At 34.1% G+C, this 23,140-nt stretch overlaps 1 protein-coding gene across 2 annotated transcripts in view; it reads left to right on the top strand.

The window, feature by feature from the left end:
* Lar (tyrosine-protein phosphatase Lar) overlaps positions 1-23,140 on the top strand; it is a 351,016-nt gene that overhangs the window by 159,634 nt on the left and 168,242 nt on the right. For both annotated transcript variants that reach the window (XM_074177677.1, XM_074177678.1), the window contains exon 2: positions 14,411-14,607. In XM_074177677.1, the coding sequence (XP_074033778.1) occupies positions 14,547-14,607 (61 nt within the window). In that variant the 5' untranslated portion in view covers positions 14,411-14,546. The remainder of the gene's footprint in view (positions 1-14,410; positions 14,608-23,140) is intronic.

Consider the following 23,140-nt stretch of genomic DNA (forward strand, 5'->3'; position numbering starts at 1 on the left):
AAGTTAACATGGGAACCACACATTGACCACGTCTGCAAGCTGCTTAATAAAGCTCATTTTGCCATTTTACAGCTTAAAGACACAATTGCCAAACAGGGTCTTGTAAGTGTGTACTACGCATTAGCTTATTCACATATTTCATTGAATATATTAACCTGGGGACGATCGAGTCATTTACAGCGCGTCTTTGTTGCTCAGAAACTTTTATAAATAATAATATTTTTACGGTACCTAGCATTTACATCTATAAATGTCTGGTGTACGCGAAAACTAATATACTTTCTTTCAATACCTATGCGGAAAGGCACATGTACGATACACGACATAAAAAATTATTGTCGATACCTGGGCATAAAACAGCTGCATTCAAAAACTCTCTATATTATAACTGTATTATTTTGTATAACTGTGTTCCTCAGCCTATGAAAGAAATAACGTTATCTTCATTTAAAAATGAAATAAAAAAATATTTGATGCTGAATGCTTTTTATAGTATAGATGAGTTTATAAATAGAAATAAATGACCTGTCAAAGGGAAAATAGGAGGAATGAGGAATCTAAATTATTTCCTCATTGTGTAAACTTTTTGTGTAGTGTGAGTATTTTGTTTTATCCCATATACACCTGACAAATATTTTGTTTTGTCTCATATACACCTGTTTTTTTTTGTGAAATTGACAAGTATACAGTTTTTATTCATTTTGTTACATGACTCTACATTTATTTGTGACATTTGTGATATTATTTGTGTGTGATATTTAAGTGACGTACCAAATATACACTATTGTATCAAATATTGGTAAATAAATATTCTATTCTATTCTATTCTATTTCATGATTGTTTCGAGTTTCATTATTTATTATTCAAAATTGAAAATATAATAAAATTTAATAAAATTTACCACCTGCACTGAAAAAAAAAATGTCAACAAAACGAAGGCTATGATACTTACTACACCGTTTAATTACAGAGAATGAGATTTGAATCAAATTGAAATAAAAATAGAAAATGACAAAATTAAGCTCATTACTGAATTCAAATATCTAGGATTCTTGTTGGACAAGCATCTATCAATGAATAACCATTTCACTTACATACAGAAAAAAAATTTGAAGAAATTATATTTTTCACAACAGTTTCATATCACTTAACTATGCAATCACGAATAACTGTATATAAGTCTAAAGAAAGGAGAAATGAAACTTTCTATGTTTTTTACTACTTTTACCACATAAAAGTGGTAATAAACATTTTTTACCACTTTTACCACATAAAAGTTGTAAAAAACATAGAAAATTTCATTTCTCTTTTCTTTATTATGATTTCCTACCACGTAGTAACGGCTACATCCATCAGTATATAAACTATTATACAACCACATTTCGAATATTGCCCCACTCTTTCATACCCAAGTGATTTAAATAAAATGTGACAGGAGTACCCATATATCTTTGATGTTAAATACTCTAGACTGATTATAGAAAGTAGGCTTTACATATTCAACGATGACTTCATATTTTGACAAATTTGTAATTTTTTATAAACAAATTCGTCACTATAACACTAGATTAAGAGATAATTTGTATGTAAATAATCAAACAAAAACGTTCAACAGTAAAACATTAATTTTTACAGGATTATTTAAGTATAACAGTCTACCTGAAGATGTAAAGTCTTCTAACAGTCTTATTCTGTTCAAAAGAAATCTATTAGACCATTCAAGAGACCATTAAGGTGATACCAAATTATCATGTGTTATTATTTTTATTTTGTATTTTCAATTGTCGTAGGTAAGACTACTCATTAACAAATATCAGTAGATCTTTTTTCCATTATTGTGTTTATATGTCTATCAATGTTAACATTATTATCATTACTTTATATTAGGGTGTATCCTATTTGAATATAGCATTTCATTTCATATCATTTCATTTCCATTATTTTGAAAATAACAAAAGTAGTGTCACTCTCAGAACACTAACTTAAATGAGTGGAATATCATGAAATTTCAAAATATTTTTTTTGAAGGTTAGTATTAACTCAAAAAACGGTGAATGCAACGAGACTAGCACCATCTATGGTGGTAGCCCAGGTAGTAGCGCAAATGGAACATACAATTTAAGTGTTCTATAAAATGAATGTGTTTAAACGTGCGACAGGTCGTTTTCCAACTGAAATCTACTAAAAATGCATACTAGAGGAGCTTTGAAGCTTAAGTTCGTAATCTGCGCTTGTGTGAGTCAAAGCCCTCAAGAAAATAAACTAACTCCAACACTCGACCTGCATTTATCAAAATTGTTTCCAGCGTTAACGTAGTAGCAACTCAGCTATTTTATTGCGCATTGTATCCAATCTCTTGTTCACACACGAATCAGCCTCAACTTCAGAACTATTATAGTCAATAACACCGCGATAATAACTCATTATGCTAGAATAACTCATTAAACGATCAATATTACGCCGTTACGCCAATTCCCTACTAAGTTTGAAGGTATTAACATTACCCACGAATTGATTTATGATACAGTTTAGAAACTAATAGAACCAATTACAGAATTACGCGGTTGCTTTGTGTCTCGTGAGCTCATTACATCCCTAATATTTGAACTTCACGGGAATTACCAGCCACTATATGCTTGAATGCATCCTTGTAAATCTGAAACTTTTCGACGGATGGGATGTGTCGGCGGAAAGTGGAAACGGTGTTTCTCTTCTTCTGCAAATGATTGCGAGCAATCAATGCTTGTGGTACTGTGATTGTTTCATTTTATCGTGGAATTTGAACCCTTTCTCTTTTGTGTACTTTATTTTTTTCATTTATAGTGTGTATAGTATCCATCATGAAGTAAGTTGGAAACTTTCTTTTGAGTTTATATGTGGGTACATTTCTTTTTATCACATCATTTATTTTTTTATAGAATATTTCAACTACTGTATCCATGAAACAAAGGACCCAATTTATTTGCCCAAAATCCAAATTCATTCTATAATAAGGAGCTATGTTGAAGTTCAATTGAATGCTTGATTTTTTGAACAAATATTTGAGTATATGAAATTCAAAATCAGCAAAATCAGGATCAGCACAATGAGTTTTACCTTTGATACCTATTTTGTTACAAAATACAAGGTCTAAGATCCTATCATTTAAATTTGTATTATCATTGAATTGCATGAGTTCAAGAAAAGAACATATATCAAATTTATAATCTCAGTTTTATTTGGAAAAAAATATGATACTTTGAAGTAAATAGAGAGGGAAATTTCTAAAACATGTTATATTTCCATGAAACGCCTTTTAAGAGCTTTTCTTCAATAATTTTTCACAGGACAATATCTTTTTAAAGACCAGCAGTAATCGGCCATCATGTGACAATCCCATCGACCCTGATATCTTTCTTCTATCACTTTTAGATCCTGGTGGAACCGCTCTCCCTGCTCCTCACTATAATTTCCTAAATTATCTGGAAATTTATCCAAATAGTTGCGAAGATAGTGTAACTTGATACTCATATTTGCTCCTAGAATCTGAAAGTTTGTCAGTATACAGGCTGATTCACGGTGGATGGCACATTAGACGTTTCTGGTGAACCAGACAACGGATCACTTTGAAAATTTAATGGAGGGCATATTCGGACATTCTCTAGCCAACTAAAATATTTTCGACAATGCGGTGTTGCCGCTTTTATTGGAAAGCAGTAGCAACTTTGATTTTTCAAATGGAACACTCTGTATATAATATTATTTTTGGAATCTCCAACAATTGCCCGACAACTTTTCTTGATATTCTCCTATACCTATCTGTTACCGTTTTCGAAATAAAAATTAATTTCAATTTTTTTCTTCGAAAATCATGACTTCTAAAAATGCCGATATCTTTTAGTTAAGAAGTACTATGATATCGAAATTTGGTTTGAAGTTAGGTGATACTTGGACACTTCCCACACGTCAGCCTAATCTCCGTTACTTCAATACAGGGTGGTAAAAAAATACAGTTTTTTCGTTTGCTTGAAAAAGTTGCTGAAATTTGATTATTTTAAATGGAACACCCTGTATATTATTGAAAATTCGGAAAGCTGCTGAAATTTGCTTTCTTTCTATGTATATCATACCTATACCTAACTAGTCAAGTTTCGGACTTATGAACATTTATTTGTGAAAATGTCCCTTCAGAATGGTATTTCCATTCGGTATTTGGTAAGCAGGCCATGATTACTATTTGACAGTAGCGTTGTGACATTCTCCTAATAATATCGACATTTTCGTCACTTCAGAAGTTGCAAATACCTTCAAAACGATGGAACAAAACTATTCAAACGAAGTTCTTATGAATTTGTTTATTATTTTTGGACAGTGTGACAAAATTATCAGCAGAACATGTAGAAAGTTCAATGAAATGTATCCGAATCTACCGCCAATGAACCTCAAGAAATTTATACGAATTCAGAACAATTTCAATGCATTTGGATCAACTTTAAAAGCACCAAGAAACTTGCCTCGACCCGTAACTTTCGAAGACAACCAGATTAATGTCTTAGCATATTTTCACGCATTTTTAGTTGGCTAGAGAATGTCCGAATATGCCCTCCATTAAATTTTCAAAGTGATCCGTTGTCTGGTTCACCAGAAACGTCTAATGTGCCATCCACCGTGAATCAGCCTATATTTTGTACAATTTCTTCATAATTTGGTGCTTTATGGTTACCTAGGAAATTTTCGACTACCAACACAAAACTTTCCCAAGCTTTACTTTCCGGAACAGTCATAACTTCAATAAAATCAGTGTCTTTCATCAATTGCCGTATTTGAGGACTATCAAACATTCCACCTTTCAACTTTTCCATGCTAAGTTCTGGAAATTTTCTACATATATATTTAAAACAATCTCCTTCCTTGTCCAAAGCTTTTACGAATTGCTTTATCATTCCTAACTTAATATGCAATGGTGGAAGTATGATTTTGTCTCTGCTCACCAACGGCTCTCTTATTACATTAGACAGTTGAAGAATTTCTTTCAGGCCAAACATCTTGTTTCCAATGACGTTGCTTTGCTCTACTGTCCCACATACAAATGAAGCAAGGGTATTTCGTGTATCCACTTTGTTGACCAAGTAAAAAATTAACCATTTTTAAATCCACACAGATCGACCATTGATGCTCCGAGTAATTGATTTTTTCTAAAACTAATTTGACATTTTCATATTCTTCTTTGAGTTTTGTAGAATGAGCAACTGGAATTGATGCAAATTCATTTCCATTATGCAGTAAGACGCATTTTAAACTCTTTTTACAGCTATCAATAAAAAGACGCCACTCAGTAGGTTTGTATTCTTTACAACCCATGTCCAGAAGCAGTTTCGCAATGTTATTACAGTATACCAATCCTTCAATTTCAGTAAAAAATTGTAATAGCTCACTTTCTCGCGTTCTGTACTCTGTAATTGTAACTGTCGGTGCCAATAAATTTTTTTCTTTCAATCTTGAAGCTAACAGTTCTGATCCTTGTTTTGATAAATTTAGATCACGTATTGAATCACTGAGTTCATTTTGAGAAAACAACTTTGGCGTAGATGTTTCACCCTCCCATTAACTTCCACTGGTAGACTGACTCAATTTCTGTGAATTTGGCAACATCATTGTTTCTGAGGGCATACGAATCACTTTTGAAATGTAAATGGGCCAAGGGAGATTTTCACTGTGTAAAACAGGACATTTTTTAGACTGTATGTCTGGATATATCCACGTTTGATTTCGATTAAAACCTTTAGCATCTACTACGCAAAAGTAACAATCATCGAAATGATTATTAGGCTCCATCAAGATCATAGGAATACCAAAGTCTAATCCAGAACGTTCTCCTTTTTTCCACAACGGCAAAGACTCAACGCAAGACTTACAAACTTTATTAGGAACCCATGATTTATCTAATTTGTCCATTTTAAAACCGAAATATTCAGCATACGTTTCCTTAACAAAGTCTGTGATATTTCTTTTTTGTTTTTTTGGATATATAAATACCACGAATATAACAGAATAAATCACTACTATATTTGCACTTCCTTCGTGACAAACTCATGTTTAAAAAGACAAGATAAATATATCAGAACGGACACTCAACAATTGAAACAAAATATTAACATATAACAACTTATCCAGATTTCCGTGTTAGTACTTCAATATTATCAAATAACTGAGTTCTCAGCTGTTTTGCAGAGCAAGGAGCCCGAGAAGTGGGGATCACGTGATGTTTGTACGCACAATGAAGTTACGCAGAAGCCTAATCATGACTGTGAAAATAAATTTTTTTTACTAACAAGCCGATTATTATTAAAAATACAAGATACGTAAAAATCATAGAAAATAGAGCACATTCAGTACTTTCATAAATATATTCGTGATTTAGGCACTCGAAAACATAAAAATTTGCAAAAGTATCCAGGGCAACACAATTTTTTTTTAAAGTTGTGTAATCTTTCCCCATTGTCAGCATCCACTGATATTTACAAATCCTCGACATCTGACTGCATATTGGAATGATGTACTACAAGAAATTCTTCCTTAACACATATTATAAGGAAATATAAGATCAAAACAAGAAAAATACAATATATTTTGAGTATAACAGACTTTATTTACAATACACATGAAAAAACATTCAAATGTATTCTTTCGTGCATAACCTTTTTGCAAATGTTGACTTTCGTTTATATGTTTCGTCGTTTTCCCTCATAAGGAACCAACAATAATCCTCATCATTGCTGTATCCCATCTGCCTTGGTAACGTTGTTCCATTGTCAGTATGTCTTGGTGGAACAATTTCAAATGGGAGTGCAAGAAATGGATTTTGGAAGACATGCGACATCTCATTCTGCAGTAGTTTTCAAGTAGTTCTTCTACAAGTGTTTCGTAATTTTCTACTTTCTTGTTCCCTAAAAACTCCGAAACAATTCTTCAACGGTTTCAACCTTCAATGAACGGTATCGGACTCATTTAACTTCACTGGGCAAACGGCATAGAGCTGCAAGAAGATTATGTTGAAAAATAAATACATTTTATAGAAATTCCTGATTTGCTGGTTTCCCCTCGCTGTGTGTGTTTCTTGTGCTCGACAATGCGGACATTCAATGGCCTCTTAGTTTCACCAATATAGGATTTTCCGCACTCACAGGGTATCCAATAAATGCAATTCTTGGAATCGCAGTCCGCGTTTGGTGGCCTGGTGTTCGTGAGGCTGCTACGGATAGTGTTACCGGATCTGAAGCAGGTTCTGATGTTGTACTTGGATCCAATTCTTCTTATCCTCTCCGATAATCCTCTGATATAGGGAAGTGCAAGCACTGGTTGTAACGGCTTCTCTTCCTTGCGAGGTTCCTGCTGTCTTCTAGCCAAAGTCTTTTCTACCATCGCTTTGGAGTAGCCATGCCGTTGAAGATCATTTTTGATGATGTCTAGTTCCTTCTCGAGACCTTCCTTCGTATTACAGAGCCCAAAAGCACAGTCTAATAGAGTCTTGATGATTTCTCTTTCAGTCGATTAATGGTGGTTGGATTCGTGGTTCAGATACTGTCCCGTATGAGTGGGTTTTCGGTATACAGATGTTTCCCATTTAGTGTCGGTCCTCTTCATCAAAACGTCTAAGAATGGCAATTCGTTGTGGATTTCCTTCTCCATTGTGAAATTGATGGAAAGTCTCACGCTGTTGATGTGTTTCAGGAAGGCGTCTAGTTCAGTATATTCCCATGGTTCCATATCAACATATCTCAACCAGACTCGAGCCATTTTATTATTTACTGTTTTATATCGATTTTAACTGTATCAATGATACTCAATGAATACTATATGTAAGGAACTTTTAAAAAACTGTACATCATGTAAGTGGAAACCATTCTGTTTGTTGTTCAGTATAAATACATTTCTATTCTATTCTGACAACACCAACCGCGAAAATGGAATTAATTACTAGTCTAACCCCTCTGGAGATGTATGCTGAAGCATAGTTGACTGCTCAACATTACTGGAAAAGTGTAATATTTGCATTGCTAGAATCTGTTCCAGACACCTGAGTACTTTCTATATAAAAAACATCTCACACAAATGTTCTGGAGAATTATCCGATCCATACCATGTGTAAAGCGACAAACTCTTTTAGCGATAATTTAGATTTGTTTAGTTGCAAATTGTCAGATATAAAATCCCACTTCCTAAAATAATTGTTTTGTTACCTATTATAAATATAAAATGTGTAGTCTTTATAGTCACTTGTTTGTGTTGTTTTTAGTGTTTGTAGACTTTACAGTCACGTGTTTGTGATGTATTTATTATACTCTGTTATTTCCTGCTATATCCTATAGAGTAGTCAATGAACCCTGTTTATCTGACCATAGAGGCCAGTTAGCCAAAATCAATCTTATGAATAAACCACATGAAAATTATCATGAATACAAAAGACATATATCAGCTAACGGTATAACTAGGCTTAAAAATGACTTATGTGATATTAATTGGCAAATATAACACTCTCACATTAAAACATTTTCTTCTGAAAAAATGTAAACGAAAAGTGAACAAATCACTGGTTCAAAGGTTTTCAGATGATCTGAGATTGTTAAGAAATAATATGCACAGCTTCAAACAAATAGCAGACATAACAAAGACCCCAAATGGTTTCACAGCGTACAAACAGGTCAAAAAAGAATATGGTAATAAACTGATATCCGCTAAAAAAATGGCGTATGATGAATACTTCTCTTCGTCCAATAATAAATCTGAAGCTTGCTGGAAAATAATAAATTTCGAGAGAAATAAATTCGAGTTAAAACCAACAATCGAACTATCATCATCTGATGAGATGAACAACTTTTTCAGTAACATTGCTGATAATATCATTGATTCTCTCTCGTATGTTGCAAACGAGGCGCTTTTAAGTTTTAAAAAATTTCCTGCTCCGTGTAATTCATTTTTCTTCCGACCCGTGCATGATATAGAAGTTTTGGAAGCGATTAATTCACTGGAGGACACCAAATGTTCAGATACCCATGAACTCAATAGTCGAATACTAAAGGAAATCTCGTCTATAATAATCCAACCTCTAACTGTACTGATCAATTTAATTTTTTGTACTGGTATCTTTCCAGATATCTTCAAGTCTTCTAAAGTAGTGCCCCTTTTTAAAAAACGGTGATGAAAAAGCCATCGATAACTACAGACCAATAAGTATTATTTCAATATTCGGTAAAGTGGTTGAAATTATAATTAAGATTCAGCTCTATGCCTACTTTCAAAATGATAAATTTTTCAGCAATTCACAATAATAATGATTTTATTTAGCCACTGAGGTACAATATGTACATATGGTATGTCAACAGGTACTATTTATACTAAACATATACATTTAAAATATAGCAAGTAAGTAAGATATAAAGTTTAAAATCTCAATGAGAGTTTGTTGGTATACTAAACAAAATAAAACTCAGCTGAAGTTGCCATCCAGATACTCTTGTACATTATAAAAACATTTTTCAATAAAAAATTTCTTAGTTCTTTTATAAAAAATATTGTCTGATTTGGAGTTTTTTAAAAAGTTGGGTAGTTTATTATAAAACGTAATAGCACTATACTGGGGAGAGTTTTTAAATTTAGATGTGGTGTGGGCTGGTATTCTCAATAAGCTACCATGCCGCGTGTTATGATTGTGGGATGATGCATTGGTTGCAAAAGTGGACAGATTTTTTCTCGCAAAATTAACACATTTGAACAGATAAATTGATGGTGCCGATAATAGTTGCATTCTGACAAATATCGATTTACAGCTATCTCTATATTCCATATTGAAAATCAATCATACAATACGTTTTTGTGCTACAAATATCCTATTAAAATCTCTGCCAGAACCCCAAGACATTATATTGAGTGAAATATGGGAATAAGCCATAGCGAAATAAATTGCCAATAGACCTTGTTGGTCAACACAGTTTTTCATTTGCTTGATCGCAAAATATGCTTTATTTAGTTTTTTACAGACACTATCGATGTGTTAATCCCAACTTAATGTTTCATCCAAAATTGTTCCTTCAACTTCGTTTGCTGCATTGATATTGATATTATCGCACTGAGCTAATTCACTTATGGTACCCTTAATTCTATTATAAAATCTCATCGATACCAACTTTGAGGTATTCAGAACTAGACGATTACGATCACACCAGCTTGTAAACTGGTCTATAATCAGTCTAACTCTTGTTAGCAAATCATCTGTAGTAGGTCCAGCGACTGTAATGGTGGTGTCGTCAGCGAACATAGTTAAATAGCAATCACTCATATATTCCAACAGATCATTGACAACAATTAAAAACAATAGGGGACCAAGAACAGAGCCTTGGGGAACCCCCAATCTAACCTCGCGTTCATTAGACATTGAATTTATTTGCTTTACAATTATGCAACGACCACTCAAGTAAGACTTAAACCATAGTACTATGTTATTAGGCAAACCAAGCACACTTAATTTGGTAACACAAAATTAGTTGATACCGTGTCAAATGCTTTTGACAGGCCAAAAAACACACTGATAATAAAATCATTTTTATCAAGTTTTTCATAAATATGACTGAGAAAACAATAGCTAGCTGTTTCAATAGAATGATTTTTCCCAAAACCGTGTTGGCAGTTTGATAGCAGGGTATTACTTTCCAGATAGCTGATAATTCTGCTAGCCACTAATTTCTCATATATTTTGGAAAGTTCACAAAGCAGAGAAATTTGTCTGTAGTTATCTATTTCGTCTCTACTACCTTTTTTAAACAACGGTAAAATTAGAGCTTTTTTGAATTCATCAGGAAAATATCCTTGGATGAATGATTGATTGAAAAGATAATTGAGTGGGTCGATTATAGCATCTATTATGCTCTTAATAGCAGTCATAGATAGATCATCAACGCCTGATGACTTTTTATTTTTCATTAATTTTAGGGTATCATGTATCTCACGTTTAGTTATCGGACTGTCTTCGTATGGATAGAGAATATTAAGCTTAGTACTTGTAGTGCAAGGCAGTGATAAGTTTAGTCCTAAGTGATTATTTATGAGAGATTCGGTGGCTTTTGAAAAATGCTCAGCAAATGCTTCAGCCACTTCTAAAGGCTTTCCAATGGTTTTGGATTCAAGTTTCAGGTTGATGTTACTATCAGCACAGGAAAACCCACGTTTGCCAAGCTGATTGTTCATTATATTCCACGTTTCCCTAGTTTTATTGGTAGCATTACTAATTTTTGCGGAAAAGTAGTCTAATTTACTATGCCTAATGTTTTTTTTATACTCTTTAAGTCTATTTTTATAATTAGACATGCTTAGCTAGTCAATTACTTGAAAACTAGTTAAGACATGGAACATTTCTCTCAAATATTTTCCCTCTTCGACTAGATCATTGGTTATCCAACGATTATTTAACTTTTTCGCTTTGACAATTTTCTTTGGACAGGAGACTTCAAAACACCATTCAATAGATTCCAAAAAGTAGGAGAATCCTTCCTTAACTGTGAGATAGGAAAGAGTTGGGAACCATTGTATATTATTCAGTCTCCATCTCATTTCACTGATATTGTTTCACTGATATAGTTTCAGAAAGTCGCGCTCAACAATAGATGCAGTGTACGACGTCGTGTCTGGCGTGATTGATGCAATTCCATTGGAAAAATTAAACTATTACGGAGTTAGAGGCATTCCGCTTCACTTAATAAGAACATATCTTACTAATCGTCAACAAGCAGTAATGCTCAACGATACCTTATCAAACTTTCAAACTATTAAGCATAGTGTCCCGCAAGGGTCTGTTTTGGACCCGCTCTTATTTGTCATTTATGTGAATGACTTGTGCAAACATATGTTGCCGAAAACTGAAACTAAATTGTCAGAAAACAGAATACATCCGAATTTCTGCTAATAATCAAATTATCTCTAATTGTGAAACTGATAAATTTGAATTTCTGGGCATAACATTAGATAATAGACTCAACTGGTCTGTACATATTTCTCAACTGAAGAGAAAACTCTCGGGTTCTCTATTTGTTCTTCGCCAATTGAAGTACATCACTAGTGCAAATATATTAAAAACCTCATACTTTTCACTGTTTCACTCACATATCAGTTAATGGGGAACAACTTTGGGGAAATTCATGTCAATATTTCAAAAAATTCAGAATTATGCCATTGCCAATTTTAATTCTATATCACGTCTTGATTGAAATTCATAAGAAGAAACCGTCCTTGGCGAAACAATGTCACACAATGCCACGAACATAACACACGAAACGCTCACCACATTAGATTAAATCGATTTCGTCTTCACTTTTCGCGAAAAAATTCCATAGATTACTCTCTGTACAATATTTTGCCCCAAGATTTCAAAGAACTCAGTCTGAACACATACAAGAGAAAACTGAAAAATTATTTGTTGAGGCATTGCTTCTATTCTGTCGGTGACTTCAGAACACATTTTTGTAGTAACATAAAAGTCACTACTTCTTTTTGATTCTCAAAGGTTTTACATATGTGATTGTTGTGTAAATTTTAACTTGTAATTTCAAATGTAAAGCCAAACATGACTTGCTACAAACATATTGTATTATGTAACGTAGTCAAATAAATATTATTATCATTACACAACACAACAAAAAAATATTTTTTGAATGTTTCCTACACTAAATTAGTCAATTTCTACTAATTTTGGGGTGATAAAAACGAAAATAACAATGAAAAATTTTTATTAGCTCTGGTTTTTGAGATACACAGTACTTAATCTTAAAGAGTAGTTATACTATACGTGGAAAGTGAAAGTACATAAAACAATATTGTTATGTTTCTTTTAGAATATTTTAAGTACAAAATTAATAAAAAAAAACATTATTCTTAGTGTTTTGATAAATAAAAGAAGTTTGTACCACCAAATTTCAATTAAGTCCGTCCGATTCATTGTAAGATCGCTGTCGTTTAGCTTGTTTTTTATAAAACACTTCTGGAGCATCCCTACACACAGACCAGCAGTAGTCTGCAAGCATTGCTTCATTCCAACGGCCCTGATATCTCTGTTCCATTAAGGCAATGTCTTGATGGAATCTTTCTCCATGTTCGTCACTCACAGCTCCACAGTTTTGTGGGAAGAAATTAAGATGAGAGTGAAGAAAATGAATTTTTAAGGACATGTTGCATCCAAGTTGGTGGTAAGCTTGAAGAAGCTCTTTAACCAATGCTGTGAAGTTATCATCTCTTTTGTTACCTAAAAACCCATGTACAACCCCCTTAAAGGCTTCCCAGGCTCTTTTTACATTTCTTGTTAAAATCATGCCAAAAGCAGGATCATTTACGATTTCACAGATTTGAGGCCCAATAAAGATGCCTTCCTTGACTTTAGCATCACTCAACCTGGGAAACTTTGCTCTCAAGTACTTAAAAGCTTGTCCTTTCTGGTCCATGGCCTTCACAAAGTTTTTCATTAGTCCCAACTTAATACGTAATGGGGGAAGGAGAACATCCTTAGGATCTACAAGAGGCTCGTAAACTACATTTTTCTCATTAGGGTTTAGGTCTCGTGTAGGCCAGTTCATTTTTTTATAGTGAGATTTTCTATCCCGACTGTCCCACAGACACAAAAAACAACAGTACTTGGTGAACCCTAATTGCATTCCTAGGAGTATAGCAATAACTTTCAGATCACCACAGATGTGCCACTTGTGTTGTTCATATTTGATTGATTGGAGAAGTGTTTTCATATTTATATACGTTTCCTTCATGTGAACTGCATGACCTATAGGAATAGAGGGTAGCTGATTTCCATTATGCAGAAGTACAGCTTTTAAGCTTAGTTTTGAAGAGTCTATAAACAGTCTCCATTCAGATGGAGTGTGATCCAAATTCAAGCAGTCCATCAAACCATTAACATCAGAACAAACTACGAGGTTTTCTTTTTTCTCAAAAAAAAAGAAAGCAAATCTTTTTGACGCTGTCTGTACTGAGATATTTTCACATCATGTTTTAGAAGATTCCACTGTTGTAGTCTTGACCCTAACAGCTCAGCCTTTTCCTTAGACAAGCGAAGATCTCTTATAATATAATGATACTATATCTTGAAAACAAGAGCTAATATATAATTTTTATGGTTACTTTCGGTTTTAACACGTGGAAATACATTAAAATCATCTAATTTCAACCCCGAAACAAAAACTTTGTTGTGTTGTGTTATTATTGTTATTATTATATCCTATATATATTCTATAGAGTATTGTATTACAAATAAATAAATAACTAAATGAATAAATATTGAATTTTTCAGTGCACTTATAGAACAACACAATAAAACTTATTTTCCATCACGGAATTCTGCTCCATCATACCTAAACGAAAATACTTTGTTTGTTTCAGCCGATAAACTTCCCCCGGATTTCCGCAAATCACTCAGTCGCCGATAACTAATAAAGTCGTCGAAATCGGCCACAACGCCGTCCTGAAATGCGAAGCCATCGGGACCCCGTCGCCGAAAATAACTTGGCTGAAAAATATGCTGCCCATCAATATCAGCAGCCCCCGCTCCAGATACTCCATCAGGGACGACATGCCAGGTAATGAATGTTCTCTGCATATTTTCCTAAACAATTTCCTGTTTGTGACCGTTAACTTTTCGGTCAATCATGGCTTGGGGCCATGTGTCAGTTGGGCATGAATTCCTGGTTTGAAAAATGTTGTCATGTGAATAATATGTGTCGACTTGATTTGATATTCAGTCAGTTCGAAGTGAGTTGAAAACTTGTACTCCCATATTGGTTTTGGTGTACAACTTTGGGGAAATTCATGTCATTCCATTCAAATATTTAGGATGCAAAAGGTGGCATTGAGAGTGTTTGTTAATATTGGATACAGGAATTACTGTCGAGAATATTTTGAAAATCTCAGAATTATGCCATTGCCAACTTTACAGTGCATTTTTTCAATGTCCCCCCACCATTTATTTTTTGAACGAGTCAACTCAAAAAAAAGGAAATTTGCGATAATGAAATTAATCCATGAATACTATATTTTGAAGTGGAACTTATAGACGAAACTTTCGAAATGGGAATAAAAATTAAATGAAAAAGGGGGACTTGTGATAAATCATTTTGAAGCTCCTGACGAATTCTTCAGAAACTTAGAAAATGAAATCAATATCTTCACCTACTACAAAATGGCGAAATATTTAATAATTTCCTGAAGACAAACACATTAATATCGATGTTCCTAGTAATATTCCTTTTTGTCTGGCATATGGCAATTCCAACAACCCGTAAAGGTTTGTTAAGTTATTTTTTGTTTATAAAAACGACAAAAAATGTCAGTACGACAATGAACGTCATTGTTCACTTAGAATATTCTCATTTAGTTTTCGGTTTTACTAGTAGAAAGGTACCACGTCAACAATCTCTAAAACAGTAAATTCTCGTCCATTGGAAAAAAAAATTAAGCAATTTTGATTTACGGTGCGACGCGTAACTTTCACGAGACCAAAAGGATTTTCAATGAACGTTTTCCGATTTGTCCTCTCTGTAGAAAATATTCAAGGAAACTTGTATCCAAATTCACAACTACCGGTAGTGTACATAACAAAAAGCCCTCAGGTCATTCGTCCATTCCGGAAGAAGAGCAAGTGCAAATAATTGGTGAGATGGCAGTAAATCCTGAACAGTCTACTTATTCCGTCGCGAATGTTTGTGAGGTGTCTCCTTCTACTGTATGGAAACTTTTGTTTCTGGATCATATGAATTTTCTACGGATGCAGTAACAAATCACGACGCAAAATATGCGAAGTTGTGGTCTGCGAAAGACCAAGTTCTTGTGAGCGACGCGAAATCAACTGCCTCGGATTCTCCTGCTCACTCTCACAGACAGCGGCGATATTTTTGGTAAATCTTGTGTTTCGTCAGCGTAAGGGTGTTGGTCGATCGTTTACTGGACCAGTGGACCCATGTTTATCAACCACATTGCGAATGGTCCTCTCGGTAGGACAATTATGACGACTGTAAAATGGCCGGAGCGCGCGGTACGTTGCTCGAACAGAACACCCATTTTGATAACACACTTTCATTATTTGCGCGTGTTGTTGAATTCTATACACGTCCATGGTGATTTGGCAAAGCAGACTGAATAAATGTCAACTGATTTGACAGATGAAGCTTCAACAAAATGGCCGTCATCAATTGTTGAAGTTCTAAAGCCCCTGTTGAAAGACCTGTAAACGATATAGTGCAACCTGCCTTCCAACAGTTCGCCTTTAATAATATAGACAGGTAGCTAACTAATTTTGTTATTAAATAATCATTTCTGATCATATAAGAATCACAATAACTATATGCTTGGGAAAACTTAAAGATCCATAAATTCAACCAGTCATAAATGAGTTATGAAGGAACAAATGTAAATCAAAACACAACAAGACCTAACATTCAATATATTAAACAAAACAATACACGTTCCTAGAAATAGTAAACCTAGAAAAGATCCAACACAAAGAATAGCAATAATGATCGTCGTTATTCATCGACATAATATAAAAAATGAAATACAAAAATTTAGAACAATAATTAAGAGTCAATGAAAAGGTGAAGTATCAGCCTAGGCTGCTTTTCAACTTAACCTAGCGAAAAAAAAAAATACAAATATAGGTGAATCATAGAAGACTATAAAAGTAAAATTTGAGTATTAGCGTATATAAAATCAAAAATACTTATTTCCAGAACAATTTATACTCGTGTGAGTATAAAATATAAAAGTACAAATCAAATAAAAATTAAATTTTCAAATAATAATTTGAATATAAAAAAAGGAATGATTTAATTCTAAATATAAATATAAAAAAATATGTGCCTGAATTCTTGTAAAATATTTTCACCTTAGTAAACACTTATTAACATTCATTTATAACCCTAGCGTAAACAATAATCATATACAGGTCCGTCTTAAAAGCAACTCTAAAGTGGCAGATGAGAGATGGAGATGAGAGGATATTTAATAACTGAATCTATGAATTAATCAGATGGTATCTTGAAGTTGCATTTCTAGAAATGATACACATAAATGAAGAAATAAAATCCATGAATAAAAGAACTGACTTGAATGGTCTCGGTCAAATTTATACTTATTTGTTTAAATTAGATAATGATAATCGAAGAAGAAATAGTAATGCTGATTCATCCAGTATGTAACTGATGTAAAACAAATTATTATTTTCATCATCATGTTATCAACAAATACTTGTCATTTATTGATTCATGTCAAAATTAATTTTCAAAATATTTTTCGTTTCGATTTGCTGCTAATTTTTTATATTAATCTCATGTTGAGTAAGTTATATCTGTAACGTTTTATACATATACTTTTACAATCATCTTTTCAGTTGTCCTGAAGAAGGAAATAAACATTTCCGAAAGCTTGACAAACTAGCAACGAGTTTTCATCATTGACCTTGACTACATCGGAAAAGTCTAGGGATATTTTTAAAAATGGCAATAATTTTTTTTTAGATCGCTTTAGGGAAAAAAAAAGTTGACGGGTGATTATTAAACGAATATAACTTACAACAAAATTCATTAAATGGTCAAAAATACTGAGTGCGCATATAAGCAAAACTAAAAAAAATATGGCTCTTCTTTGGCACCCCGAAAAAAAATCATAATACAAAAAAAATTGGAATCAGTACAAAGTATGGCCTCCACGCTGGTTTATTACGGCCCTACATCCATCGTGCATCGACAAAATGAGATTGTCAATGTCTTGTTGAGGTACATTTGCCCATTCAGCGATTAAAAGCTCTCTCAATTGAAACTTTGTGTGAATGTTCCCCATATGCGGAGTAATTCTTCGTTGAAGCATGTCCCACACATGCTCGATGGGATTCAGGTCCGGTGATTGTGCTGGCCATGGCAATACATCAACTCCTTCGTTGGTGAGCCAGTCAGTCACTAGACGCGCGACATGTGGACGAGCATTATCGTGCATTAGGTGGAAGTTTTCACCAACAGCACCAGCAAACGGACGGACGATAGGTAGAAGAATGGTGTCGAGGTACTGTCGAGCTGTGAGGGAGCGATTTGGAAGAACGAGATCGGTTCTGCCGCCGATCATGATTCCGCCCCATAGCATTACTGTACCACCTCTGTATGTGTGGACTTCCTGGACGTGTCTCAATCGTTCATTATTTCCAGGTCGTCTCCACAGTCTTACTCGACGAGAATCCAGATTTGGATGAAATCCAAATCTGGATTCGTCTGTAAACAAAACTGTGGCCCAATCATTTGCATCCCAGTTTTGATGTTCTTGACACCACTCTAATCTTCTACCGCGATTGCCTCTCGACAAAGGTGGACATCTAAGTGGCCTTCTGTTGTGATCTGCTTCATGCAGTCGATTTCTGACAGTATCACGACCAATGGTTACCTGATGCGTCTGCTGCAACACGTTAACCAACTCAGGTGCTGTGATTGTCGGTTGTCTTCTTGCGGTTAAGACCAAAAATCGGTCTTGAACTGCAGTTGTAGCGCGTCCTCGGCCTGGATGTTGTTCGGCTGGACTGCCAGTTTCACGGAAACGCCGCCACAATCGACTGATGACACTTTGGGAGACCCCCAAACGAAGAGCTACATCATTTTGTCGCATGCCACCTTGAAGAAGCCCTACAGCTCTATTCATCTCAGCCAATGGTAAGTGATGGCGTTCCATGTTGAAGCACAATATTTCCAGTTTGATTGCTGAGCAAGAACTGCATAGAATGTACAAACTCGACACTTTCAGATTATTCATTTTAGCCGAAAACCTACAGTTTGTAAAAAACTTGATAAAAGATTAGTTACCGTTTTTGCAGGCTTTGTTCAACCCATAGAAATATCTACAGAGTGGTCGAGTGTACCAATTTAATCGAAATGAAACGACCTCATGCAGTTATTTTTATGATATTTAGTATGTTATAAAAATATCCCTAGACTTTTCCAAAGTGTGTGTATATATATATATATATATATATATATATATATATATATATATATATATATATATATATATATATATATATATATATATGTATATATATATATATGTATATATATGTATATATATATATATATATATGTATATATATATATATATGTATATATATATATATATATATATATGTATATATATATATATGTATATATATGTATATATATATATATATATGTATATATATATATATATGTATATATATATATATATATATATATATATATATATATATATATATATATATATATATATATATATATATATATATATATATATATATATACATATATATATATATGTATCTAATTTTTTCCAAATCAACTTGATGGGATTGAAAACACAAAAATAGGGGGGAAGTCTCAATATGGTGTGTCCATACTTTTCAGCAATACTCTCAAGGGTATACACTTTTTCAAATGTTTTTGTCTGTAAAACTTCAAGTAGTTGGTTTTTGGTATAGTTATCTTCAAAATACAAATTGTTTTAAAAAACTTTGTATTTCATCTTTCCTCGAATTTTCATTCGGTACTTTGATGAGCTGTCGCGAAAGATAGGAAGCGTTGTCAATAACTATCACACTATTCGCATCCAAATTTGGGATCAATGTATTTTGAAACCATTCCTCAAAAATATTGGCTTCCACGTTTTAATGATAGTCAACATTGCTGTCCTCAACTTTTTTTCCACATAATTTCAATTAATTCGGAACCCATCCTTCACTTCCTCCGCAATGAACAATGATTAGTCGCGACCCTTTGTTCGCAGGCATGTTAGGCGTACACATTCTTGAACCATCAGTCCACCCTTTCGTTACTGTGTCGTGAGTGTCATACAAAGTTTCGTCCAAATAGAAAATTTGCCGTTGTTCTTGTCTATATTCAGTTATTCGTTCAAAGTATTTGTTACGCAATTCCACTATTCTTCGGCTTTCCGTAACTGCTTGACGTTTTTTCATTATTTTTAATCTAAATTCTAGTTTCTTCATCCAATTCTGAAGAGTTTCGTCACAGCAGCTCACGTTATGGCCGGAAGTATTCAATTTCTCCCTTATGATTTTAGTTGTAGGAATCTCATTGCTTTTGTAACAGTCTTATATTGTTGTTCTCAATGATTTTATTAGATGAACATCTGAAAGTTGTGGTAATCTTGTATCACATCGCGTCTTGCGTTCATAAGGTTTGTTTTTGACCCTTATACGTACAGTTGAGAAAGGAATTTTGGTCAAATCTGTTGTTGCTTGTAATAGTTTGTTTCCCTAGAAACCAAACTTGAGATGTAGATTCTTATATACATTGAAACATACTCTGTGTGTTTCAATATTCAAATGCATCCGAATCTTATTCATTGGTATCTCTTTTTCGCATTTTTCACCATCGCTATTGGAATCACTACAAAGGCCTTTGAGATGCCGATAGCTTCAACTATTCACAATACAGGTTACTTCGACTATACATGTCCCGATTCGAATTGACCTTCGCCACCACTGTGGTAGTTTGATGTATGTAGCGATTCGCTTGGGAAACTAATGGAGACAATTATAGATTTACGCGTTCGCTTGTATCTCTTGAGATCCTCACATCACAAATATTTGTACTCCTGCCCGGTCTGATATCCATCAATAATCTGATCTTGCCCGGAATATTCCGAGTAGCATGATGCTGCAGGTGAATTTCATTGCTCTGCTATTTCTGGAGTTGATCCATTTTGTATGAGTATGAATCGGTTATGTAGTGTAATGGACTTTTGATGTTTTTCAGCATGTTCGCTGACAGGAGATGTTAATGAGAGAGAAATTTCATGACATTTCGATTTGCCATTCCTGCGGGATTTGAAGTTACGGTGAATATATGATTCCTCTATCTAGTGACTACGGAATGTGCCATCCAGAAGTGGTAAAAAACATATAAATTTTCATTTCTCTTCTCATTATGATCTCTTACCACGTAGTAAAGGCTACATCCATCAATTTATTCGATGAATAGTGTTTATATATTTACCTGTCGAAACTATCGAAGACATTGCAACGACAGTAGAAAATATGCAGACTTGGTGTGAAGTAATGGATGGACTCCACTTCAAACATTCATTGCGCCATCAATTTTTTTGTGTATACAGGGTGTTCCTTAAACACATGCTAATATTTAAGGAGGTAATTCTTAGACCCATTTTAAGAAAAAATCTTCCTATGGACGTATGTCCTAAACGCCTTAACTTTTGAGATACAGGGTGGCAAAGTTTTCAAAAATAATCAGTTTTTTAATAATAACTGAGGTAATTTTGTAGACATCTTTGGCATATTTGGTACATATGTCCCATGCCTCAAGGCGCATTTTCTGATGTACACAAATTTGTATTTTTTCAAACAGTGGCATTCCTACGGATTTCGCATTGAATATTTTTGGGAAAAAAATACTACGCCAATGCTTTCTTTTCAAAATGAAATCATTTTTGAAATCCTCATTTATTTTTGAGAAAATTTGATCTCCTGGTATTTCTCTGTCCGACGCATGATTTTCACTCAAAAAAATAAAAATCGACAGAAAGCAAATTAGAAATTAGATCAATTCTAAAATGGATGGGAATCTGAAAATTGCTTCATAACGCATTACCAATTCCCTAATAATATTTGAAAACATAATCTGCAAAAAAATAAATTTTTCAAAAACGAGTTTTATTTTATTTTGTGACAGTAAGTCTAAACGAATAGCACACATTTGTTAATTAGTAATAATACCAAAACTGATTATAAAAATTGTTGGAAGTGGCCACCTGCACTTAGTATGCATGCTTCCGCCCTTCTACGCATGGAATTACGCACCCGTTCAAATATTCCCGGCGTATTTCGTATAGTTTCACACGAGGCAACTATTCGCTCTCTTAAATCTTCTAAAGTATCACCAGGAGTTTTATACACAAGAGTTTTAAGGTGACCCCATAAAAAAAATCTAAACCGTTGAGATCGGGGGATCTTGCTGGCCATTGCTGAGGTCCTCCGCGACCTATCCAACGATTAGAATAAACTGTATTTGAATGGTTTCGGACAATTACACTGAAATGAGCAGGAGCGCCATCGTGCATGTACCATATTCGATTCCTTAACGCAAGTGGCACATCTTCCAATAACCCAGGTAAGTCTTCTTCGAGCAAGTGTAGATAAGAACGACCATCAAGGCGTCCTGGTAGAAAAAATGGGCCTATTAGATGATCACCTATAATTCCTGCCCATACATTAACCGAAAATTGGTGTTGGAAATGGGTTTGGTTATTGCATGGGGATTTTCTTCAGCCCACACATGATTGTTATGGAAATTTTAAATGGCAATCCGAGAAAAATTTGCTTCGTCTGTGAACAAAATTTGTGTCTCAAACTGCGGATTTAGTGCAATACTTTGTAGATACCACTGACTGAAGTTCACACGCTGTGGAAAATCTCTGGGAGTAATGCCTGCACTCTTGAAATATGGTATGGGTATAACAAAAAATCAACCAAAATACGCCTAACAATTTGATCCTCGTACTCATCTCAGGATGTTCCTCAATTTCTTGCAGCACCGCTTCCTCAATTTCAGGAGTTCTTACCACACGAGGTCTACCTTCCGGAGTCCCTTCCTTGAAACTACCAGTTTCCCCAAGTCGACGATGAATATTTGAAAAGGTTCGGCTATCTGGTAAGGCACGATTAGGATATCTTTCCTGATAAATGCGCCTGGCTTCTGTTGCATTACCATCGGCAAGGCCATATACGTAATGCATTTGCGCCATTTCCGCATCCGTATAATTTACCATATTTACTGATATTCAGAAAAACAGCGGACTACCAAAATAACTTCAATAACACTTCAAAATCAATCAAAATGCGCTGTGACAGTTTTTAACACCAACACCTTACTTTAAACCAACATCAATATTAGCTACATACAGAGTACATACAGAGAATTCGTTTTTTATTGCTATGGTGGGTACGCTGTTTTTTCTGCTTTTAATCTTTAAAAGAAATCACATATCGACAAACTCCATATTTCCAAGAGGTGCAGTAAATAAATTCTGCTACACGTCATTTATTCCAGGATAACTAAATTTATGTTT

The sequence above is a fragment of the Leptinotarsa decemlineata genome, unplaced genomic scaffold (assembly GCF_025532065.1).
Source record: "Leptinotarsa decemlineata unplaced genomic scaffold, Ldec_3_MD MMD2_tig00003192_RagTag_RagTag, whole genome shotgun sequence".
Taxonomy (NCBI): domain Eukaryota; kingdom Metazoa; phylum Arthropoda; class Insecta; order Coleoptera; family Chrysomelidae; genus Leptinotarsa; species Leptinotarsa decemlineata.